The sequence below is a fragment of the Miniopterus natalensis genome, chromosome 7 (assembly GCF_054644295.1).
Source record: "Miniopterus natalensis isolate mMinNat1 chromosome 7, mMinNat1.hap1, whole genome shotgun sequence".
NCBI classification, from domain to species: domain Eukaryota; kingdom Metazoa; phylum Chordata; class Mammalia; order Chiroptera; family Miniopteridae; genus Miniopterus; species Miniopterus natalensis.
In genome coordinates this window covers 35,490,024-35,512,424 of record NC_142087.1, presented here as the reverse complement: position 1 = coordinate 35,512,424, position 22,401 = coordinate 35,490,024, and the positions used below count along the sequence as shown (strand labels likewise).

The 22,401-nt window shown below is 57.0% G+C and overlaps 1 protein-coding gene across 2 annotated transcripts in view; it reads right to left on the bottom strand.

Annotated features, from left to right (window-relative positions):
- Window positions 1–22,401, bottom strand: part of NFATC1 (nuclear factor of activated T cells 1) — a 93,795-nt gene that overhangs the window by 20,489 nt on the left and 50,905 nt on the right. The window contains exon 9 of one of the 2 annotated variants that reach the window (XM_087818919.1): window positions 11,142–11,831. In XM_087818919.1, the coding sequence (XP_087675045.1) occupies window positions 11,142–11,831 (690 nt within the window). The remainder of the gene's footprint in view (window positions 1–11,141; window positions 11,832–22,401) is intronic. The other variant, XM_087818920.1, reaches the window with a different exon arrangement.

Sequence of the window (22,401 nt, the reverse complement as noted above, 5' to 3'; positions counted from 1 at the left end):
AGGTGTAATGTTCTTTGTGTATTCTGGATACAGTCCCTTTATCAGATGCATGTGTTGCAAACATACCTCCAGCCTGTTGCTTGTCTCTTTGTTTTCTTAATGGTATCTTTGAAGCACAAATTTTTAAAATTTTGATGAGCTCAAACAGGTTAACCATCATTTTTATTTTATGGACTGTGTTTCTGGTATAATACCTAAAAAATCTTTGCCTAATCCAAGGATTGGAGGATTTTCTCATACATTATCTCCTAAGTTATATTGTTTTAGCTCTTATATTTAATCCCATGATCAATTTTGAGTTAACTTTTTATGGCTAGTGTGAGGTAAGAATCTAAGTTCATTTTTTGGCATATGTATATCCAGTTGTTCCAGCACTGTTGGCTTAAAAGGCTATCCTTTGCCCCAATTAAATGGCTTGGAACTTTTTAAAAAAATCAATTTACCAAAAACACAAGGGCTCACTTCCCAACTCTCAATCTGTCCTGTTGACCGACATGTCTTGTGTCATATCAGTACCACACTGTCTCGACTATGGCAGCGTTGTAGTAAGGTTTGAAATCGGAAGCGTGAGCCCCCAACTTTGTTGTTTTCGAAATCGCTTTAGCTATTCTGGATCTTTGAAATTCCATGCAAATTTTAGGATCATTTTGTCAGTTTCTGAAAAAAAAAATCTGCTAGGATTTTGGTAGGGACTGTGTTGATTCTACAGATTAATTCCCATGTGATCAGAATTAATCCTGAAATTTTACTCAGGCTGGTTTCACGGCCAGGCAGGAAGCCTGCCCTGGAGAACGCTCCACACGCACACGCACACGCACACGCACACGCTCTGTGGAGTGTCCCGCACATGACTTTCAGGTCAAGCTGCTGACGGGACTGTTCGCTTTATTTCCTTGCTGACTTTCTGTCATTGTTCTGTCCATTACTGAGGTGGAATACTGACGTCTCCAGCTATTATTTTTCAATTGTCTTTCCGTTTATCCCTTCAACTCTGGCAGTTTTTGTTTTAGGTATTATGAGGCTCTGTTGTCAGGTGCAAATATATTCATAATTTGTATATATTTCTGCCCAATTTATGTTTTACTCATTATAAAATGTCCTTTCTGTCTCTAGTAATGTATCTTTTTGGCCCTAAATCGATTTTGTCTGATGTTAGAAGAGCAACTCCAGATCTCTTTTGGTCACTTTGAATGATGTATCTTTTCCACCCTTTTACTTTCAACCTATTTGTGCTTTCGATCTACAGTTGTCTTTTGTAGACAGCATATAGTTGGATCCTGCGGGGTTTCTTCCAATCAAGTCACACAAGCTCCACCTTTTTATTGGCGTGTTTAGTTCACTTACATTTAATGTGATTGGACTGTAGGATTTACATTTGCCATTTTACTATTTATTTTCCGTGTCTTGTGGTTTTGTTTCCATGTTTGTAGTAGTTGTTGGGCCTATGATCTTTCATTACCACCTTCTTTCATGTTAAATGTATTTTTCTGGTATGTCATTTAAATGCCTTTTTGGTCTCATTTTACTATATATTTTAAAGTTATTTTCTTAGTGGCTCCTCTAGGTATTACAATATGCATTTTAATGTAATTAATACTTATTTCTAATAATATAGAGAGACTTTGTTCTGATATATCTTCCTTCCCTATTCCCCCCTTGTGCCACAAATGACATATTTATATACTATAAGCTCATCAGCATAGTTTGTAATTACTGTTTTATGTATTTTTTAAAAATCAGAAGAAAAAGTTTAAAAGTATGCCTACGCTATCTTTTTTATTTACCTACGCAATTCCTAGGGCCAGTGCTGTTTATTTCTTCCTGTCGATCTGCGTTACCAAAGGCCTCCCCTTGGTTCTTCTTGTAGGTCAGGTCTGCTGGCAACAAATCCTCCGCCTCTTCGCTTTTCTGGGAATAGCTTCACGTCTCCTACCCTCAAGGCCAGTTTTGCTCGATACGGACTTCTTGGCCCACAGTCGTCTTCTTTCAGCCCTTCGAACACGACACCCCACTGCCTCCTGGCCTCCACGACTGCGCAGAACTCAGCTGCACCTGGTGTCTCATTTTCTTTGATTTTTGAAAGTTTGGTCGTGATGTGTCTAGATGTGAATCTTTGACTTTATCCGACTCAAAATGTGTTAACCTTTTTGGATGCACAGAATAACATTTTTCATCTAACAGGTGATTCTGGCTGTTATTTCTTCAAATACACATCTTGAAGATCACGCACGTCCATCCTTTCCCTCTGGGTGCCTGTTGTGCAAACGAGCGCTCATTTTCCTCCGTTTCCCTTTCTAGTCCTCAGACTGGACAATCTCTTGACCTTCCTTCAAGTTCGCTGGTTCTTTCCCTCTGCGAGCTCGGACCTAATGCAATTCTCGTTTCAGTAATTATATTTTTAATCTCTAGGATTTCTACTTGGCTCTTTTGTAAATAAATTATTTCTATCTCACATTATTGAAATTCTCTGTTTGGCGAGACACAGCTGTCATATACTCCTTCAAATCTTTAAACAGTTTCCTTTCGTTCTATAGCAGCTGATATGAAGCCTTGGCTACTAAGGCCAACCGCTGAGCCTTCTTGGGACACTGTCTGCTGTCTGTGGGTTGGTTTTCCCCCTTCATGTACAAGACATATTTTTATATTTCTTTGCATGTCTCATAACTTTTTGGTTGCAACTGAACATTACAGGTCATATATTGGAGCAGAATCAGCCCTTCCCCCAGGATGTGCTGTTACTATGGTCTCTTTCTTCTCTCTCTCTTGCTGTTTACTTGATCAGTGATTTTTCTGAACTGTGTGGCCACTAAGTTCCCCGTCCCCCTTTAAAAAAAAAATCTTATTTTTATTTTTAAGCCTGGAATCCAGGGGTCACCCTCAGATTAGTGTAGTTAAAGGCCAGTTACCAATGGGAAGGTTCCTTTAAGTGCCTCTGCTGTGCCCTGGCAGGTCTGGCTCAGTAGTTAGAGCGTCGGCCCGTGGACTGAAGGGTCCCGGGTTCGATTCCGGGCACGGCACGCACCTCGGTTGCAGGCTTGGCCCCGGTGGGGGCACAAGTGGGAGGTAGCCACTCGATGTGTCTCTCTCACATCGATGTTTCTTTCTCTCTCTCTCCCCCTTCCAGTCTCCCTAAAAAAGCAATGGGAGAAAAAAATACCCTTGAGTGAGGATTTAAAAAATAAAACAGAAACATAAGTGCCTTTGCCATTAGGGTGTTTGCAAGGAGATGAGTGTTACAGGGATTCACGCGTCTGCCTTATGTTCAGTTGTACTTGTGCAGGGCCTCACGGTCAGCCAGGGCGTGAGGCTGGGGCCCTCTCTTCCCAGGCCTCCCCTGGGCGTGTGCCCATCTTTGTCCACATGCGCAGCCGTCAGACCCCCAGGAATATGTCGGGGTTTTCAGCCTCCCCCGTGGTCCTCTAGTTTGTTCTAGTCCCTGTGACTGTCCCTGTGCGACCACAGCGTTGGGCAGCTCCAATGAGCGTAATTCCAGCATCTGTTGTTTGTGTTTTGTTTTGCTTTACCTTCACCCAAGGACCTGGGTTGATTTGAGAGGAAGACGAAGGGAGGGAAAGAAAACCATCCATCAGTTGCCTCCCGCATGCGCCTCAACCAGGAAATGAACCCACAACACTCTGGCGCACAGGACGGTGCTCTGACCAACTGAGCCACCTGGCCAGCGCCAGCACCCATTGTTTTTGATGATGCCCGAGGAACGCAGCTCTTCCAGGGAGCTTCACAACCTGTCAAAATACTGACTGCGCTGGGGAGGGGGTTCTGAATGGAGCCCCCAAAGAGGCCAATCTCCTTGACTGTCTGTGAAGCCCTTGCTTTTCACGCCAGGCTCCACGGGGCTGAAGAGGGGGATGGCAGTAACCCAGGTTAAAACACCACAGGTCCCGCTGTTCTTACCAGGGTCCAGTCTTTCGTGAATAAATGCTTCTCATGGGTCCTGCCTCTTTGATTAATTTCGAGACTCTGAAATCGTTGATTTGAGAGTTTTGTCAGTATTTTCATTGCTCTTGGGAAGAGTGATTCGCCATCACCTCTCCTCCACGTTGGAAGTTCCATCTGTCTTCCAGTCCTCAAGTGACCAAACCTGCCTCAGTTAATAGCCAAAAACTATTTGATGAAGAAAAATACACACTTCACTCTTCAGCGCGCACTCGTACTTGAAAGCCAGACGTCTGAGCCAGGATCCTTGCTGATCTCGTCTCTAGAGGGGGGAAATATCCAGCAATAGAGCTAAACCCTGGTAGAACAGAGAGACTGTTGAAATCAGAGGACTGCTCAAGGGAGTGTCCCTGGGTCTGTCACTCATGAACCGTGATTCTGCTGAGCCAGTCAAATGGCATTTCTGTCTGAACCTCCGTTTCCTTCTCTGTCAGGTGGGCTTAACATGGGCAGCTATGCCCAGAGGGTCATTCTAACGTCAGGTATGTGAACGGAGACAATATACATAAAAATCACTTAGGGAAGGACCGAAAGCCACGAACCCAGGACTGACTGCTGTTACTGCCGTTGGGTTTTCTGTCTGTGACAACATTGTGTCACCTTGGACTGGGAACCACTCTTTCAGCTCCAATGGGAAGACAATTAGCACAACTGCAAATGCCCATGTTCTCTGCCTGGACGTGATGGGCGTCTGTGAGCTGGTGAATAGTTTCTTAGGACTCCACACGCGAGAACACACTTTTGTATCAGGAAGATCACTTAGAAGTGTCCATGCTCAGCTGGCTCTCCGCCTGGAGCTCCAGGGCACAGGGCCAAGAGCCTGGCTTGAGTTACAGGGCCCTGGCCGCACTTGCAAAAACACAGTTGTCGGACAGATGTAGACAGAGCCCAGCACTGCCCTGGTCACCACTCCCCGCAAAGAGATGCTGAGCCTGGACAGTCTATCAGCAGCGGGGCTTGGTGAATGTGGCTATTGTGCTTCTGAATACCCTGCTCTGTGGCGTCACGCTCTGGTGACACTGTGGTGGCCTGCTACTGGCAGGCTCAGATATGAACATGTCTGTGACGAGCACCCGTTCCTAAGTACGGGTCAGAGGAAGAACATGCGGAGCCCAGGCCAATGCCGCACGCGGATCTGAAGTGACGACAAAGCCATCTGAGCCCTGGCCGGCGTGGCTCAGTGGTTAGAGCATCGTTCTGGGCACTGAAGGGTCACAGGTTGGATTCCCGGTCAAGGGCACGTACCGGGGTTGCAGGTTCCATCCCCGGCCCCAGTCAGGTATGTGGAAGCAACCAATTGATGTTTCTCTCTCTCTTTCTCTCTCCCTCTCACTCCCTTCAAATCTCTCTTAAAAAAAAAAAAAAATCAACGGAAAAAATATCCTCAGGTAAGGATTAACAGCAGCAACAAAGAAGACAAAGCCCTCTGCTCACCTCTTTGCAGGAGGAAACAGTGTATCTACACATGATGCGGGCTCACTCCTGGACACTTCACTGCCGTTCAGAGCGGCCTGCGAGCGCCGGCAGCCGGTCAGGAGCGGGCCCACCGTGCCGCCCGCGGCCCCGTCTGCACGTCAGCTCCCGCCCCTCCTGCTTCCTGGGCACAAGTGCTTCCGGCGCCGGATGGCTCTGAGTGCTGCCGCCTGTCCGAGCTCCGTGGGACTCCACGCTCCTCCTGTTCGTTCCTCTCTGCTCTGCCCCTTTTCTCTCCCTCAAAATAAAAATCCCAAACAACGCTCCACTTAAAGAGGGAACAAGCTGAGACTGTCATTTAAGGAAGAAACAGGAGGGTTGATCGGCTGAAAGCGACCCGCCAAGTTCCCTTTGAAGGACGCAGAGAATAACTGGGCTGCGGAACAGGGCTTTTGTGAGAAAGGCCTGTCATTCGAAGCGCTCTGTGCTCACGGCCAACGTAGGCACCGGGCGGCTGAGAAAGGTGCCCAGCACCTCGTGGACACCGGGGCTCCAGGGCCCTGTAAGCTGAGCCCCCTGGGCCTCCCACCGTAGGAGGAAACGGAGGACACACTGACATCACAGCGCTGGGTGACACAGCGCCCCATTACGGATGACCCGACTCAGCGTACGTGCGGAGCCGTCCTTGCTCTTCCATCCCTTCCTCACCCAGCTCCCCAACTGCTGCTGCCCCAGAGGTCAGGGCAACGGGTTTCCCACATGAATGCACACACCTTCCAAGACAGAGCAGAAACTGTGCCTGTTCTAGCCTCCACCAGGCTAGCAAGACAGTGCTCACAGCGACGAACAGCGGCTGGCCGTTCACGGGTGAAGGCTGGGTTCATCTAGACCGGGGGGGGAACCTTTTCTCTGTCAAGGGCCATTGGATATTCATAACATCATTCTCGGGCCATACAAAGTTATCAACTTAAAAATTAGCTATGAAAAATGCTCCTAGATTTATTGAATTTCGAGTCCCACCTGCGGTTGCCTTGGCAGGGCCAGACCAAATGATTTCGCAGGCCATATATAGCTCGAGGGCCGAACGTCCCCTGATCTAGACACACACTAAGATATTTAAGCCAGTGTCTGCACATCTGAGCCCCACGGAGGCACAGAGTCCCTGCAGGCTCGGCTCCCCGTCTCCGTGCGGAGACTCGGACGTCCCAGGGGGCACATGTGTGCGGAGAGGCTGCCGTGCACCCGGGAAGGGAGCAGTTCGAGGTCCTGCGCCAGCCAGCGGCTCCGGGCCAGGAACTGGGTGAGCTCCCCTCTGCGGAGCTTCCCTCGGGAGAGCCACGTGTAAAGCTGCCCGGCTCCCACTCCGGCGGCACTCCCGGCCCAGCGTGGCGCGTGGTGTCAGTTTTACGCCTCAAGACGGTCACGCAGACGTCCCCACGCATTCAGGCCAGACCCTGATGAACTGTTTGCTTGGCTGGGTCCATTCTCCTCTGGGTCATGTGGCAGCACGTCCACGATATTAACGTCCACAGTATTAACGACGCTGCGTGCTTGCTCGCCAGAACACAGACCCTTCCAATCATCGCTGGGAGCGGGGAGGGCCTCAGACGCGGGCGCAGGGCCAGGTTAGTAAAACTTTCCGTGAGGAAAGGCTTTTGTTGTCTCCCAGAGCAGCTTAAGCTCAGGAAAGGGGGGCTGGGGGGCTTGCGGCCCAGACTCGGGGCAGACACGCTCCTGGCCGCCTGGTCCACCTGCTTGTTGCTTTAATGACATCTAGACTTCTGGAAACCTGAGAGCTCCTGGAGGAGCTGAAAGGGCCGATTGTGGGTCGTGGCGGAGGCGGCAGGGAGGTTGAGGTGACAACAGGGGGCTTTGGCGGCAGACAAGCCCACGCCTGGGGAGCCATCGCTCCAGTGGCAAAGCTTGAAGGGGGGACTCCATTCCAGCCAAACAGGGGTGTGGGTCCCCTCACGTAAGTTCTAGAATACACTGTGTGCCTCAGAAGTGTTTAGAATATGCTTCCAGCCAGCGTATGTCGGTGGGACACATAAACAACGATCTGTGCGCATGTGCATGGGGGGGAACTGCCCACAATCCATGTGAGAAAACCGAGGATGCCCCTTCCAGAGGGGAGTGGTCACCTCATCCGGCTCTCGACTGTGGCAATCCACAGAAATCCCGTTGGAGAAATGGCTCACGTGCAGCTGTTAAGACACATTTTTAAAACTTACATTTCAAATAACGCTAGGTCCATAAAACTAATCTTTAAAAAACGTACTCCTGTGGTTCTCCCATGATCAGGAGTTTAAACTGAGAGCCAAAATATTACCAATATTGTTAAACCAAAGAGTAAATTATAATTGAAGTTCATTTGTGGGCTGGGTACCTTTGAAACAAAACCTGAGAGTAGAAACAACCCAAAACAAAGACATCCTACAACTGGCTCGGATTCCCTTTGAGGTGAGTCCTCTGGGAGGAATGATGGAATACAATTGGTTGGAGAAATCACACCACAATAAGGTGTTGCAACTGCAAAAGGTTAGGCAATCGCCATTTAAAGATGCCATGAAGTCCGTGGGGCAAGTACTGCCAGCTGGGAGACCTGGTCCAGGTACCATCCTGGCAAAGGCGCACCTGCTGACCTAACGCCCCCTCTCCACCTAGATCAGCCCTGGGCACCGAGGTGGCTCCCGCTCCCTGCCAGGCCCGAAGCTGTGCTCCCAACACAAGCACACGAGGCGTCCTGGCACTTTCCGGAACCTTCCTCCACCCAGAACGTGCAGGAGTGTCGACATTGTCCCCTTTGGGCGAATTAATTTTCAAACACTCCAGTTACACAGAATCTCTCGTGGGGCCAGCAGAGCATCAGATCACAGTGCAGACTCGCCACTAACGCATTACAAATGCAGCCAAGCTCAGCCCATGCCCGCTGTCACTCTGACCCCCACGACAAGGAGCCACAGTGCAAACCCACCGTAGGCACCCTAAGAACTTGGAGCGGGAGGCTGGGGTTCAGATGCCTGTGCTCACAGCACAGCCTCGTTTCAATGTCATGCCATCCGGGGTCTGACCTACATGGACCTCGCTGCTCCTACGACAGGGTGGGGTCCAGGTTAGACGAGTCAGGTTTTGCACAGGGACCTGGCCTCGAGATCCTCCCATGAGCCCTGAATTCTCGGCAGACAGTTTGCCCACCTCTGGTGAGATAGGTGCTTCCTCCTCACGGTGGCTGCACAGCTGTAAATACCCCGAGATTCCCAGAGTGAGCTGGTCTGTCTGTATTCCAAATGCCTACAGTCTCGGGGAGACCATGGCCACTCAAGATAGCAGAACACCTGATCTGCTTTCCCCACAAGATAGACAAGGTGTGGCTCCAGCTGCCAGGACAGGGTGAGGTCATCGCCTGGGTGCTTTGACCAACTCCAGTCCCTCCAGTCTGGGAGCCCCGTAGAGGGAAGCCTGACACATGTAAGGCTGCGTCCAAGAAACATGGCGCATGTGCCCCGTGGGCCTCCCTCAACCTCTGGGAACGGCTGCTCGTTGGGGATGTTGGCAGAGGCTGGTCAGCCGTCTGCACCCACCACCAGCTCTGAGGACTGAGGGGGATTTGCTTTCCTGTGGGGTGAGGTCAGAACCTCTGTAAGGGTCCCAAGGCCAGCAGTGACACTTCAGCAGCTCAAGGCTACCCGTGTGGTCCTGATGACGCCGGCAGTGAAATGTCGCATATGGGGGTATGTGAAGAAGGTGCGTATTTACAGACAAGCATTTACTGCTTTCCAGGGGGGCCTCTGGCACAGCCGCCTTAACCACAATCCGGATCCTGACCCCAAAATGAACATCGCGTTGCTCTAATGGGCTAAACTGAAAAGCTTTGTTTATTACTGGCCCAGGACTACAGAGACTTAGTGGAAATGAGGCCCCCAAATGTGGCCTAGAACGGAGCAGACAGAATTTCCGTGAGCAAAGCTGCACTGGGCTGGCCATGGACCTCTGCGCAAGGGCCCAGGACCACGTGTGTGACGTGGAGACAGGTGGGCAGACTATGTCAACAGGGGCGGGGCGTGCACAGCGGAGTGGGGCGGGGCCTCCATGGCCAGGCCAGGAGGCTGAGGACAGCCAGTGGCTCATTAGAGTTCAGGAGAGATGACCATGATCACAGAGACAGCAAGCGGGGTATTTGGGGGAAATGAAGAGCAGACGACCTGCTAGAAAGTGACCTGACTGCACAGGTGAGAGGCGTGGGGGACCTGACGCAGAGGGCACAGGTGTTTTTAAAGGTGTTTTGAGGCAGGACCTCCAGGGCTAGAGCCTAGTGTCAGCTGCGGAGTGTGACAGGGAGGAGCTGGGGCCCATTGGAGGCATCAGGTGGGGCTCAGAGCCCAGAGGTGTGGTTTTCAGGCACCTGGAGCTCCACACCTGCACCCCACTGGGCTGACAGGGGCTGGGCAATCTACAGAGTCTGCACCGTGGGGGCCAGGCAGTGTGCTCAGCAAGTGTGCCAACCAACGGCTATTCCCTGGACTGAAGGACTCAGTGTGACCGTCTCACTCAGCTGTGACATCTCAACCTAGTACTCTCCTGACATCAAGTGAACCAAGTCCAGAGAGGCCCAGAGATGGACCCAAGGCGGGGCCCCAGGCCCCTCCCACACTGGCACCTTCTTAGGGGCAGAACCAGCACCTGTGAGACCACTGATTATGGAACACTGCCTGGTCACGAGCGCACCTCCCAGGGTGGCTCTGAGCACCCTGCACATCCTAGCGAGACCGCGACTGCCCACGAGGTACCAGGGCAGTGGGACACAGGCTGGAGGGCTGCCCAGGTGTCTGCCCTCGCCCGGGAGGGAGGGGGCGGGGCAGGACCACAGAGGACAGGTGTGCGCCCTTGTCTGTTCTCTGCCAGCCTCCAACTGGACCATTCATGCCCAGGTCTGGGAAAGAGCTTACACCTGGGAGATGGGAAGGGGGCTCCGCACAAACGATCCAGCATGGCCCAGGAAAGTGCTAGCAGAGCAACTCCCAGTGAGCAGATCACGGGGCCTGTGGTCACGTGTTGATCAAGGTGCGAGTCAGGACTGCCCGCTGTCACTCAGCCGCAGCCCCAGCTGTCCCCAGAGAAACAGTGACTTTATAATAAATAAGCGGGAAAGCCCTGGCACGGAGAGTTCCACACCATTGTCCTGCCTGCAGGTGGGCTGAGGCACGCCCTCGCTCAGTCATCCTGAACGTGCCACATTCGGTGAGGTTTCTGCACAGAGAGCCCCGTGCCCTGCTGGGGTGCAGGAGCCCCCTATCCCGTCACCCAGCTCCTTACAAGGCTGTCACAGCACAGCTGTACTGGGTCCAACGGGCATCACTTGGCTGAGCCCCTACTCATCAACCATTCACCAAAGGAGCTCCCGAGGCTTGCCCTCAGCCAGGCCCCTGCGGCCTCGAGCTCCAACAGGGCTCCGCGGGCTCTCAGCAGCGCCATGCGCCCCTCTGGCCTGCACACCTGAGCCTTCTGAGGTTTTGGCCGGTGTCATCAGAACCGGGTTCCCTGCGAGTGAACAGCCAAGGGCACCCACCGGCTGGGTGGCCCAGGTGACCAAGCAGCGCACCCCGTCAGGCGGCTGACACTGCCCACCTGCCGTCGGGGGGCCCCCCAGCGGCCGGGCTCCCGGCGGACAGACCCTCCAGGGCGCCCGAGTCTCGCCAGGCCGCGGTCCGCGCACCCCTCCTCCGCGCACTCAGCCGCGCCAGGCCAGGCGCGCACCTGCGGCCGCGGGCACTTACCGTCGTCCAGGTACAGCTGGTCCAACTCTTGAGGCTCTCGCTTGACCGATACGGGAGTGGGGGCCAGACCCTGATTACTGTCCTCACGCACCTCAGGCAGCGGCAGAGGCCGGGTGGCTGCAGGCTCTTTTTCTGGAACCTTCGGCAGTTGGTGCTGCTGGTGGCCCATCCCAGGAGGGCGGGCTGGGCTGCAGGACTGCAAACAGGTCGGCTCTTGGGTACCGGGCGGCAGTGCAGACGAGGGGCTGTGGGGACAGAGCGCTGGCTGGCCCCCCGGGGGACGGCTGCTGCTCAGCTGTGGACTCACCTGTGGCTGCAGCAGGGCGGGGGGCGGCTGCTGCGGGGAGCCGGGGTGCACGCCCACAGGCCGCGGCATCTCGGGGCCGGCCAGGACCCCTCCGGCCGGCCGCTGAAGTCCGAGGGGGCCGTGGCCCGGGCTGGCCATGCCCTTGCTGTAGGGGGCGGAGGACAGGTCGTGGAGCTTCGGGCTGGCGCTGGGCGGCGGCGACATCATGGCGCTCCTCTGGGGACAGGGCGGGAAGCCGGCCACCAGGCAGGACCCCGGGTCGGGCGGCAGGGCCAGCTGCTGGCCGTAGCAGGGCTTCGGGAGCGGGCTCAGGCCCTGGCCCCTTGGTCCACAGGTCAGGGCCGGCTCGTAGTCGTCGGTGGGCTCTGTTTTTATGGCTGGAACTGTGAGAAGAAAAAAAGTTAAACAAACAGGGCTGCAGATGGGTGCGATGGGGCGGCCGCGGCCGGGACGCCCCTGAAAACAAACAGCGCCTTGACTGGGCCTGCGTCTCCCGCCCGGTTCTCCCACCCAATTAAACAGCCGCGCGTGAGTCATCGGCTCCGAGCGCCGCAGCTGCTTCTAATAGCGAGCGCACTATTTTCCTTGGAGTCTCCCACAGCACTAATGTGCTATAAAAATCCATTTGCGAACTGCAGCAGAAGCTCTGGACCCGAGAGCCCGCGGATTTGTAGCAATCAAAGCGGGAATGTGCACTTGGACGGGCTACCGCGTCCGCGTCGGGCGCCGTCAGACAAGTGTCTGCAGCCGGTGCGCGGGGCCCGGTGCGCGGGGCGGGTGCGCGGGGCGGGTGCGCGGCGGCGGAGGAAGTCGGCGAAACCAGACCGCAGAGGTGCGTGGCGGGGGCTGCGGAGAGGAGCCGGCAGCACCAGACACGCGAGACGCGGCCTCGCCTCCGCCTCTCGGTTTCCACGGGGAACGCAGCCTCCCCGCCCCGCCCCTCGGTTTCCACGGGGAACGCGGCTCCCCGCCCCGCCCCTCGGTTTCCACGGGAAACACTACCTCCCCGCCCCGCCCCGCCCCTCGGTTTCCACGGGGAACGCGGCCTCCCCGCCCCTCGGTTCCCGCTCCTGCGGGACGGCGGTGAAGCGCTGCCCCAGGCGGGTGCGTCCGCCTCCGCCCCTCACCAGAAAGCCGACCGGGGCTGGGAAGGGGCTGAAGGTGGGCGGGGCAGAGGCTCCCGAAGCCCGGGACCTGCAGGAGGTGCTCGGGAAGACGCACAGGTGTCTTGGGGTCTCTGCTGGGCTCCGACCAGACCCCAGGCCACTCCTGCCCCCCATCGCCGCCTGTGTCCTGTTCTCCCGTCGGCTTCGTGCCTCTTGCGCCCGTTTCCAGAGGCCTCTAGGTGGTCGGAGGTGATTCCGAGTGGCGATCGCTCACAAGTTCACGGCGGTGCCCTGCGCCTCAGCGACTGCAGCGTGACGCGGAACTGCCCTCGGACCCTCCAGTCGCACCTCCTCTCCCCTGCGCCCTGGCGAGGGCACGCCCCTGCTCCTGCCCACAGGCAGCCTGCGCCTCCTCCAGTGAATGACCGTGTACCTAGTCTCGAGACAAGGCCTTTAAGGAAGGTCTTGACCCAGCAGGTGTGCCGTCTGCTCTGCCCTGCGGCCATGTGCCCGTGTGCATGCCCGCTGGTCCCACAGCAGCTGGGTGGAGACCTTGGCTCAGGAGCTGCCCAGTGTGCCCTGGGACAGGCGTCCGGCTTGCTGGCTGGGCTCCTCCTCTCACTTGAAGGAAACAGACTAAACGGTGAGGACGGTTCCAGGCCAGTGACTCCCTGAGGAACCTCCAAGGCCGAGCTTTCAGCTCCTGGGGATTCACCACAGCTCTCATCTCTCATACACGGTTAAGGTGTCCCCCCTGTACACAGACTAGGTGCATGGACTAGAGCCCATGGGTCCTGGCGGGTGTGGACAGTGGAAGGCAGGGAGGAAACACAGGGTCACAGGAGTCAGGAGACCTCCACCCAGCATCACCGACAGCGGTGCTCGTAGCGGGGGAGGGCTGTCCTTAGTTTCAGGCAAGCACCGCTGGTCAGGCCCAGGCTACGGTCGTCCAGAGAAGACTCTCACTGGCTGCAGAAGGGACAAGAAGGAGCTGGCCGTTCTCGGGGGTAAACTGTGATTCTGTGTTGATCACATCGGTGATATGCCCGCAGGTCCCAGTATGGCCAGTGGTTGTGAGTCCTGGGAGGAACACGCAGCCTCCAAGGGCGAGAGTGTGTCTGGAAGAGCCGTCACTCCCTTAATGAGGCTGTGAAGGTTTCCCACTGATGGGGTGGCCCAGGCCCCCGGGGGTGACATGCACACACTTAGGCACCCAGGGGCTGGCCTACCCGAGGCTCCACGTGACTGTGGGCCCTGCGTCTATGAGCATGTGCAAGACTCATGGCTTTGTCAGGTCGCGCCTTAGAAAGCACCGGCCCCAGGATCTCTCCCTTAACTTCCTAATCAGCACCCCAGTGACGGGGTCCTGCTGGCGGGCACCCCCAGTCAGGGGTCTCCTGCCTCTGCTGGGCCCGAGCTCCCTCATGCCGCCTGATGCAACTTCCCTGCCACGCGTCCCATGTCCACAGAACAGGCAGGGGACAGGCAAGACCCAGGGCTGCCAAGACCGCGATGACGTCCTCCCAGCTAATAGAAAACAGCTGGAGCTGCTGGCTTCCCACTGAGTCAAGCGTCTGAAAGCGGCCTCGCTCCTACACCTTGAAGGGCTGAGCTGTGGGCGGATGGCCTCTCCTGAGCAGCTCCGTTCCCGAAGCTCCAAGCCAGCCAGCCTCACCCTCAGGACAGTCCCCGTGTCCACATCTGTGGGTCAGGGTGCAGGGTCCAGGCACTGCCCCAACCAGAATCTCCCTCCTGTTCCCAGAACACTGTGAAACCAAAAAATGGCCCAGAGACCTGCCCCCAGGAGGCCACAGTGTCGTTTATGACTTGTTAAAGCGCCCAAGGCCCCGGCACTGACTCCCACATCAGCCTGCTCCCAGGGGCTCCTTCTGGGAAAGTCCCATGACAGTGGTTGGGGGCCCCTGCTTATCCCCACCCAAGCCACCCTGTGAGGGTAGGTCACAGGAAACTAAACGCCCACCAACAGCTTCCACAACCGCCCTCTGGCCAGCCCTCCAGGACTCCCTGGGGACCCCGCTGAGCTGGGCTTTCCCTCTCAGATGTCCCTCCCTGCGTCTGCAGCCCAGGCCACTCTACACCCAGGAGGTAGCCTGATCTTCGCTGACAACATGCTCGCCTTTACCCCATGGCTGGGTCCAGAGGGCCCAACACGCGGTCATCGAGGCAGCACCCCTTTGGGAATAAACTCATGGGCAGGTAACAGAGGTGGTCCCCACCTTGCCTGGTCTGGGGACTCCGGACACCCGCAGGGACAGGACAGGGACACCCTGATGACTCAGCATGTGGCAGGGGGCTCCGGGACAGACGGCCTGACCGCAGGCTCCGAGACAGACGGGCCCAGACGCTCCCTGCCAGCCAGCCCGGCGCGTGTGATAACTCAGAAAATGTAAACACGACCCTCCAGGGACGAAGCCGCAGCCCACGCTGCTCCTGTGGCTTCTCCAGCAGCTCAAAGGCACGAACACGCCGCGTCTAATTGCATCTCTCGTGTGGGCTTCGGAGGAAATGAACACCTCGCCGCGAGCCAGAGCCACCTCGGCCGCCTCCTGCTTCCCATTAGGAGCGCGCGCGGGGGCCTCGCGGGGCGCCCGTCTCGCTGCCGGCGGGCGGGGCTCGTCCACGCCGCGAGCAGTTTCCTCCCGGGACCGAGACTCCTGTGACGCAACGTCTGCTGACCTCACCGCGCCCGCTCGCCCGGCCCGAGGCGCGGTAACCGGAGGCCGCGCCCCAGCGCGCAAGGAGCGCAGCTGACCCGGGCTCCTCTGACCCATGCTGGCGACGTGGGGGCGGTCAGCGCGACCCTCAGGGCCCCTGGGCTCCCTGCAGCTCGGCCCAGCTCGGCCCTCTGCGGACACCGCGCCTGCGGGTCTGGCCCTGAAGCCGCCACGCCCGTCCTAGGGCTGCGCCCGCTGCCCTGAGGGACCCCGGGGTTTCTGTCCCAGGAGCACTGATACCAGCCCCCGCCCCTGAGCCATGGGGGGCACTGTCCCGGCGATGAGGCCTATGTGTCGGGAGCCAGTCCGGAAGGGTCCCCTCACACCTCCCCAGGCCCCCACTAGCCCACAGGGCAGCTTTGGAGATGAATGTAGACGACGCCAACGGGCCAGGCTCTCCCCTGGGACCCCACCCCCACTCCACCCACAGCCCCCACAATAGCAGTCTGAGGGCCAAACACATTCCAGAACATTCTGGTCTTACTGAGAAAAATTCCTAGTCTGGCCAGTGGGCTCCTTTCCCCATGGGGCAGTGAGGGTGGGGGGGTGGGAGGGGCCTTTTGAGGAGGTAACCCCACCCCTGTCCTGTCACCAAAGCTGGGTGTGAGCCATGGACCCAGGCTCCAGGCCAGGACCCCCTGGCCCCTGGACTGGGCCCCTGCTGTGTGTGCTCAGAAGTCAGTGCCCCTGATCCTTCAAGTCTCGGTCACCCCATCACCCCTCACGCACCCGTCAGAAACCTCTTGGAACTCTCCCTGGAGACTGAGCTGACAAGCCTGGGCGCCAGGATGCTGATGAGTAGCTAATCTCTACCCTGCCTGTCACCCGGGGTTCAGTGCCTTGCAAACAGCTCTCATTGGCTGTTTTGATCGATGACAGAACAGGGGCAGGCGGTGGGCTGAGCTGACAGTGACTGGGTCCCAGGCAGTGACAAGGTCCAGATGCAAAATCGAATTTGGTCCCAACTTGGCCTCGGACCCCAGGCATCTACTCGAATAAAACAATGGGCAGGCCCCTCCCTGGAGGTCTGGGGCAACATGCTAATTCCTGCCTGGCAGGGGGTCCAGACCATCTACAGCCTGTGGGCCACCACACAGAACTCGTTTTCTCTCCTTCACTGTCAAATGCTGAGCACACTGACTCCCCGAGGCCGCAGGGGGACTCGCAGAGCAGTGTGAGGATGCCATCGGGGTCCCTCACACCTGCCCAATTTGTGGCTCCAGCTCCACGTGGCCCAGAACCAAGCACGGGAAGCCAGTGTCCTGCCCTGTCTCTGAGCCGGCCCTGTCCCTCACTCAAGGCAACACTGATAATCCCACCCTGAGTCTGGGTTTGGGCCCATCCTCTCTAACCCAGGAGTGGTGAAAGGCCTGAGGTGTGAAGACAGCTGTTCTCTCCCTTTGTAATGGAAACATTTGGAGACCAGGCCTCCTGAGCATCCCCGTCTCCTGGATCCAACAGTGTTATTCAGAAAACTATGCTCGACTTTAAGTAGATGCAGAATGCAGCCCACTGTGTGAGTTCCCAGAGGTCAGATTTTGCCGACATGTGCAGCCCCTGTCCCGGTGCAGCCTCTGGTCCTCAGCACAGCCCCATCCCCAGTGCAGCCCCATCTCCGGTGCAGCCTCTTGTCCCTGGTGCAGGCTCATCCCCAGTGTTTGGGCCTTGGACAGAATTGTGTCCCCAAGTCCATGGGTCGAGGCCCTAACCCCCAGTATCACTGTATTTTAAGATGGGCCTTTAGGGGGTAATTTAGATTAAACGGGTCCTAAGCAGGGGTCCTGGTCTGACAGGGCTGTGGCCTTAACGGGAAGAGATCTTGCTCTGTCCACCTGTTTCATGATCCCACAGGGGAGAGGTGGTGTCTGCAGCCTGTTAGGCGGTGCTCACTGGTCCCCACCCTGTAGCACCGAACCCTGGACCTCGGGCCTCCAGGACTGTGGGCGGTGGCTGTGGCCTGTGGCCTGTGTGACACCAGCCTGATCCCATTAGCTACCGACGACTGTGGAAGGTGCTAGACACAGGCAGGGGACTGAGGGGTGAGATGCTACGACTGGCCATGGAAGGTGCTGGATGTGGGCTGGGGTTTACCCTCTAACCACGTCTTCCTCACTGTGTGACCGAGTCTAAGTGATTTTGACAGTTTCAGCTTGAGTTACTCTACCAGGTCCCGCCCCACCTGGACAAAGAGGTTTTGTTCTAAAGCCCAGAAAACAAAGAGCAGGCTGTCTCCTGTTTGTTACAAACATTAGGCCTGAGTTTTACCATCAACGTGTACACCAGAGTGATAGCTTCAGGGCATGACTTATTCCAGAGAACTAGAGAGGAGGTAGCGACAGGGACCACATGACTCGCCAGCTCTGGGGGCCAGGATGGCCATTCTCCAGGGCCTGAGCCAGAGTGACTGCTGGGTGTCAGGGGTGGACCCTCAGAGGCCACGGCTCCCGGGTGGTCTGAGCATTGCTGGCTGGGTGCCACTTCATGGCCACAGGTGGGCACCAACCGGTCTCCTCTGATTCAGTAATGTGGGGACCTGTCACCCAGTTAGGCTGGTGGCAGACTATGACCAAAACAGACCACACAGGCCAAAAATACATTGATCAGATTTCACCCAATAATTGCCAAAACTGCGGGGGAAGGAGCATGATTCATGCTCCATGGTTGCTTCCAAGCAGCTGTGAGCTGAAGGCTGAGGTTCTGGTCTAAGGCCCAGGAGCCTCCCTGGGGGCCCAAGGGGCTGGGGGAGGGAAGTCTCCCGCAGCTGTGACGAGACCCCCCCTGTGGAGGTGTCGTGGGACAGACTCCCAGGGGACAGGCTGCCTACCAGGCTGCGCAGAGCCGTGCCAGGTCCTGTCCACATGCGTCTGAGCCCAGATTTCCTGGGTGCCCAGCCTCATTTCTGACTCAAGTGTCCCTTAGTTTCTGGTGCCCGTGGCCCTCATGTTTCTAAGCCAGACCACCCTCCTGGGCCCTCGGTCCCCCCCGGCTGCTGTGTGCCTGAGTTCTGTGGAGGAGCCTGGGTGTGGGGCCCCAGGTCCCTGGCCCCCCAGTGTCCCCACCCTCTGGGAATAAGCCTCCCAACCTGTCTCCTGAACAGGCATGCCGTGTGCCTCCCTCTGGTTCAGATCCCCATGCCCGTCTCACAGTCTGTCCCCACTCTGGTCTCTCCATTCCCACTTCAACGCTCCCCTGTGGTCTGGGACGTCGGGTCAGAGGGCTTAGGGTATGGGCTGGGCCCACGATGCAGACCGCTTGGCCCAGGGTAGCCTCGGGTACATGCCCCAGCTCTCCCATCTTCTAACACTTGGAGACTCCCCCAACCCTGACTTGACCCCCTGATAGGAGGTCAGCAACCCGTGGACAAGACACATGCTTCAGAAGCTGGGTCCGTGCAGACCTGTGAGGGGAGGAATCCCCCACAAGAAGGGACCCTGAGCGGAAAGACAGGCTTCCTGAGCCCCAGGTGGAAGGCTTCCTGCCCCACCCCAGGTCCCTGCCATGCCCTAGCCCATACACAGCCACTCCCAGACCTGGCCTTGTCCTCCCTCCTCCCGGGGGCCTGGTGCAGGGGACACACCCCTCCCAGGACCTCACCTGCTGCCCTGGGCACCTCTAATAATCAGGTTTAAAGTGTGGAAAGAGATTAAGACACTGGCCCCTCATTTTCTGGCTGGAATAGCATGAGAGCCAGTAAAAACGGGAATTTAATAAGAGCAGCCTCTCGGTCTGTGAGCCTTTAATGAGAGGGGACATCAAAGCGGGGGCAGCTCAGCTGAGCACTGGCCCGGCTCCCAATACCAGCTCCCTCGGGAGGAAGGGTCCAGAATGTCTACAGGACCAGCCTTCTACCAACCACAGTGGCCACCCAGCTGGGCATCCTGGGGTCTCCAGGTGCTGCAGGGAATGGGTGCTGGGCGGGCACATTCTCCTCGCAATCCCATCCGGCTGCCCACTTGTCCCCCCAGTTTCATCTGCATTCAGAAGAAGTTCCCAGGGTGGACAGCGTGGGTCAGAAACGTCGGCCGATCTGCCTTATTGGAAAGCTGGCTGGTGTTCTTCGATGAGGGTCCCCGGCTCGGGAGCCAGCGTGGACCATGGCTGGGCCCCCTTGTGCCTCCCACTCCTGTCAGACTCAGGTGAAAATAGTCCCTGGCAGGAGGGACACACAAGCCTTGCAGGTCTGGGAAGGACTGGCCTTGGGGTCAGACGCCTCACGCCCCACAGTGGGCCAGTGGCTTGTCCAGGGCCAACGGCTCAAGCTCCCAGAGGCTCATTTCTTTGTCTATAAAACGAGGGACATTTATGACTGAGGCCCAGGCGAAGCCCAGGAGAGAGGGGCCGAGGGACTTCGGGCAGAAGAAGAGAGGCCCGAGGCTCAGGTTTAGCCAGCCACGCCTCTCACAGAAGACGAGTGGTCACCTGAAGTCAATGTTAGAATGTACAATGAGTCCATGACGGTAATTACTTTGGGTTTAAACTTTAATGCAACAAACTTGGGGGGAAAAGAAGCCAAAATGTTTGGTGGGAAAGGTAGACCAGGAGCTTGCTGTGAGGCCGAGGTCGCCGGGCCGATGGAAGGCGGGCATGTCCAAGGTTCCAGCAACACACACTGGCCACCCTGAGGGCTAGGGACACCCGGCAAGCATTAGACCAAGAGCCCCTGAGGGCTGGAGCTGGGCCCTCACGTCGGCAGCCACGGTTCTGGGATGTGCATAGACCTGCCCGCCACTCGGGCCACGTTGGGATGACCTGTGTCGCACCTGGTTCTGCCCCCGATTGCCTGTCCTCGCTCCATTCAGACTTCTGAACTCAGTAACACAAACAAGAACACCATCTGCTTCCCTCTCTCCCTCTGGAGGTGGGGACGTATTTCACCAGGGGCATCATCTCGTGAAGATTCTTGACCTAGCGGGGGTCCCACTAGCGATGAGCAGGGCAGCTGAGGGCCCCTCGTCCCGGTGGAGGTCCCTCTCCAGCTTGCTGACATTGCCCAAAAACCCTCCTCCCCACCAGGCAGGGCCATCCTGGGGCTCCTTTGTCCCTGGTTGGTGGCCGTCCCCAGGGGTCGAAGCAGTGTCTCCCCATAGTCCTGAGAGGTTGTTGGGGACAAAATGCTGCGTGGTGATCACCACATGGCCTCTGGACTGTGTCTGTGGAGGACAAGCCGGTCCCCAGGCGGGGAGTCCTGGCCACCAGAAACCCTGATAACCCTGGGGAAGCTGCAGTACCCTCACCCACAGGGCCACGAGCAGCAGTGGAAGGGTGTCCATGTGCCATCACAGGCATTTCTGACAAACCAACTAAACATCTCAGACAAACTCTCCAAGACCCAATAATTCGTCGTGATTTATTTTTCTCATTTCACGCAATTCTGAGGTCCCAACTTGGAATTCTTTTCATCACATGAGCTCCCGCCCCTGCCCTGCTTATCCCCAGCAGCCGGGGGAACAGCCATCTGGTAGGTGAGCCGAGGGAGCCACAGCGGCCGTGGACCTTCACGGCCCCCACGTTCCCGCAGGTCAGGCCCTGCCGACCCCGCATCTGATAGAGTGGAGCAGCTCTCAGAACCGCAGCTCCTCCTGGCAGCTTCTCTGTCCGGTGACAGCACCAGGGCCCTCGGGCACATGGCCTGACTGGATGGACAGGGCAGCTTCCTCTCAGAGACGGCGTTTACACCCGTTAAACAGAAGCTGGGACAGGTGAGGACCCTGAGGAAGCCTCCAGCTGTGTGGGTGAGCACCAGCAGGCTCTTCTAGAGTTGTACCAAATATCCTTCTGTTCCACCCAGATTGCTACCCCAGGGGTGGGCAGGTGGGTACGAGGGGTTTCCTATTAGCTGTGACTCTTCATCACCCTATATCTACCTGAAGCTTTTCCCCAACACTCAGTCCCCCAGAGAGGGCAGGGAGCTGACTGTCCTGGGCCCACCAGGCCAGCAGCCAGACGACCCACCCAACCAAGGCCTCTGCCCTCTGGCCGTGACGGGTGGGGGGTCGATGTGGGCGTCACCCCTGGAGCTGCGGTCTGTACGTTTATCTGCTGTCATCAACAGGTGATGTTAGAGCTGAGATAAGAGATGGGGAAGGGGACCAGAAGGTGAGAAAGGTGTGGCCCTTCCAGCCCCCTGCTGAGGGCAAACACTTTCCCGCTTCACTTCCAACACCAGAAGCACCTCGGGGCCCACCTGCCTGTGGGCGCTTCTGTGTGAGAGCCAGGCCCCTCCGAGGCCCGTCCTGGAGCCAAGAGCAGTGAAGCCACGGGACCCCCTATTCCCACCCAATTTAGAGGGAAAACCTAAAATGAGACTCAGCCTCACACATTTGCACGTGAAAATGAATTTCAGGGGTGGGATTTAAATGGATTTATCTCCATTGTCTTGTACATTTCAACAGCACATTTTGTGAGCTTGAAGAGTCTGCCTTCTACGTAAGCAAGACAGCAACCTGAGACAGGTCCTGCCATGGCCACGTGGCCGTGGCCCCCACACCTGAGGTCTACGGGAGAACACAAGCCAAAGTACCTTAAAACCACGTGCACCTCCCGATTAACGCCATGCCTGGCCCACCTGCAGGGTCCACCTGCAGGCCAGGGGTCTTAGGGCCTCGGGGCGGCAATCGCTCTCGGTGACGGGGGCGCTGGCCTAGTGCAATTGTGGGGAGGCAGTCGAAGCGGATGCCTGGGACGCAAGGCGCAGGGGCTGGCACGCGGGCCCCGTGCCCACTCCCACTTGCTAGCGCGCTGAGTAGACTCGGCCCCGAAGCTGAGGCGGCGGCAACGCATGGGGAGGAAAACATCAAACCGAAACTGCTCCTTGAGCTCTAGTTTATCATTCGTTCATTTATTTATCTTAGAAACCACACAAGGACAGCCCACAATCAAGCACGGAGTCAGATGCAGGCAGAGGTCCCTGCTCTCGGGGAGCTCACAGGCTAGTGGTGTGAGGAGCGACCACAACCCCACAGGGCTCGGGAACCCACCCCAGGAAGGCAGGGAAGTCTGGGGCAGCTTGGGCCCCTCCAGCTTCGTGGACTTGGAGCACATTTCAGAGATGAATGATGAAAGGAGATGAGGACCTGATGAAAACAGGGCTCACACCTCCAGAAAGGCTGGGG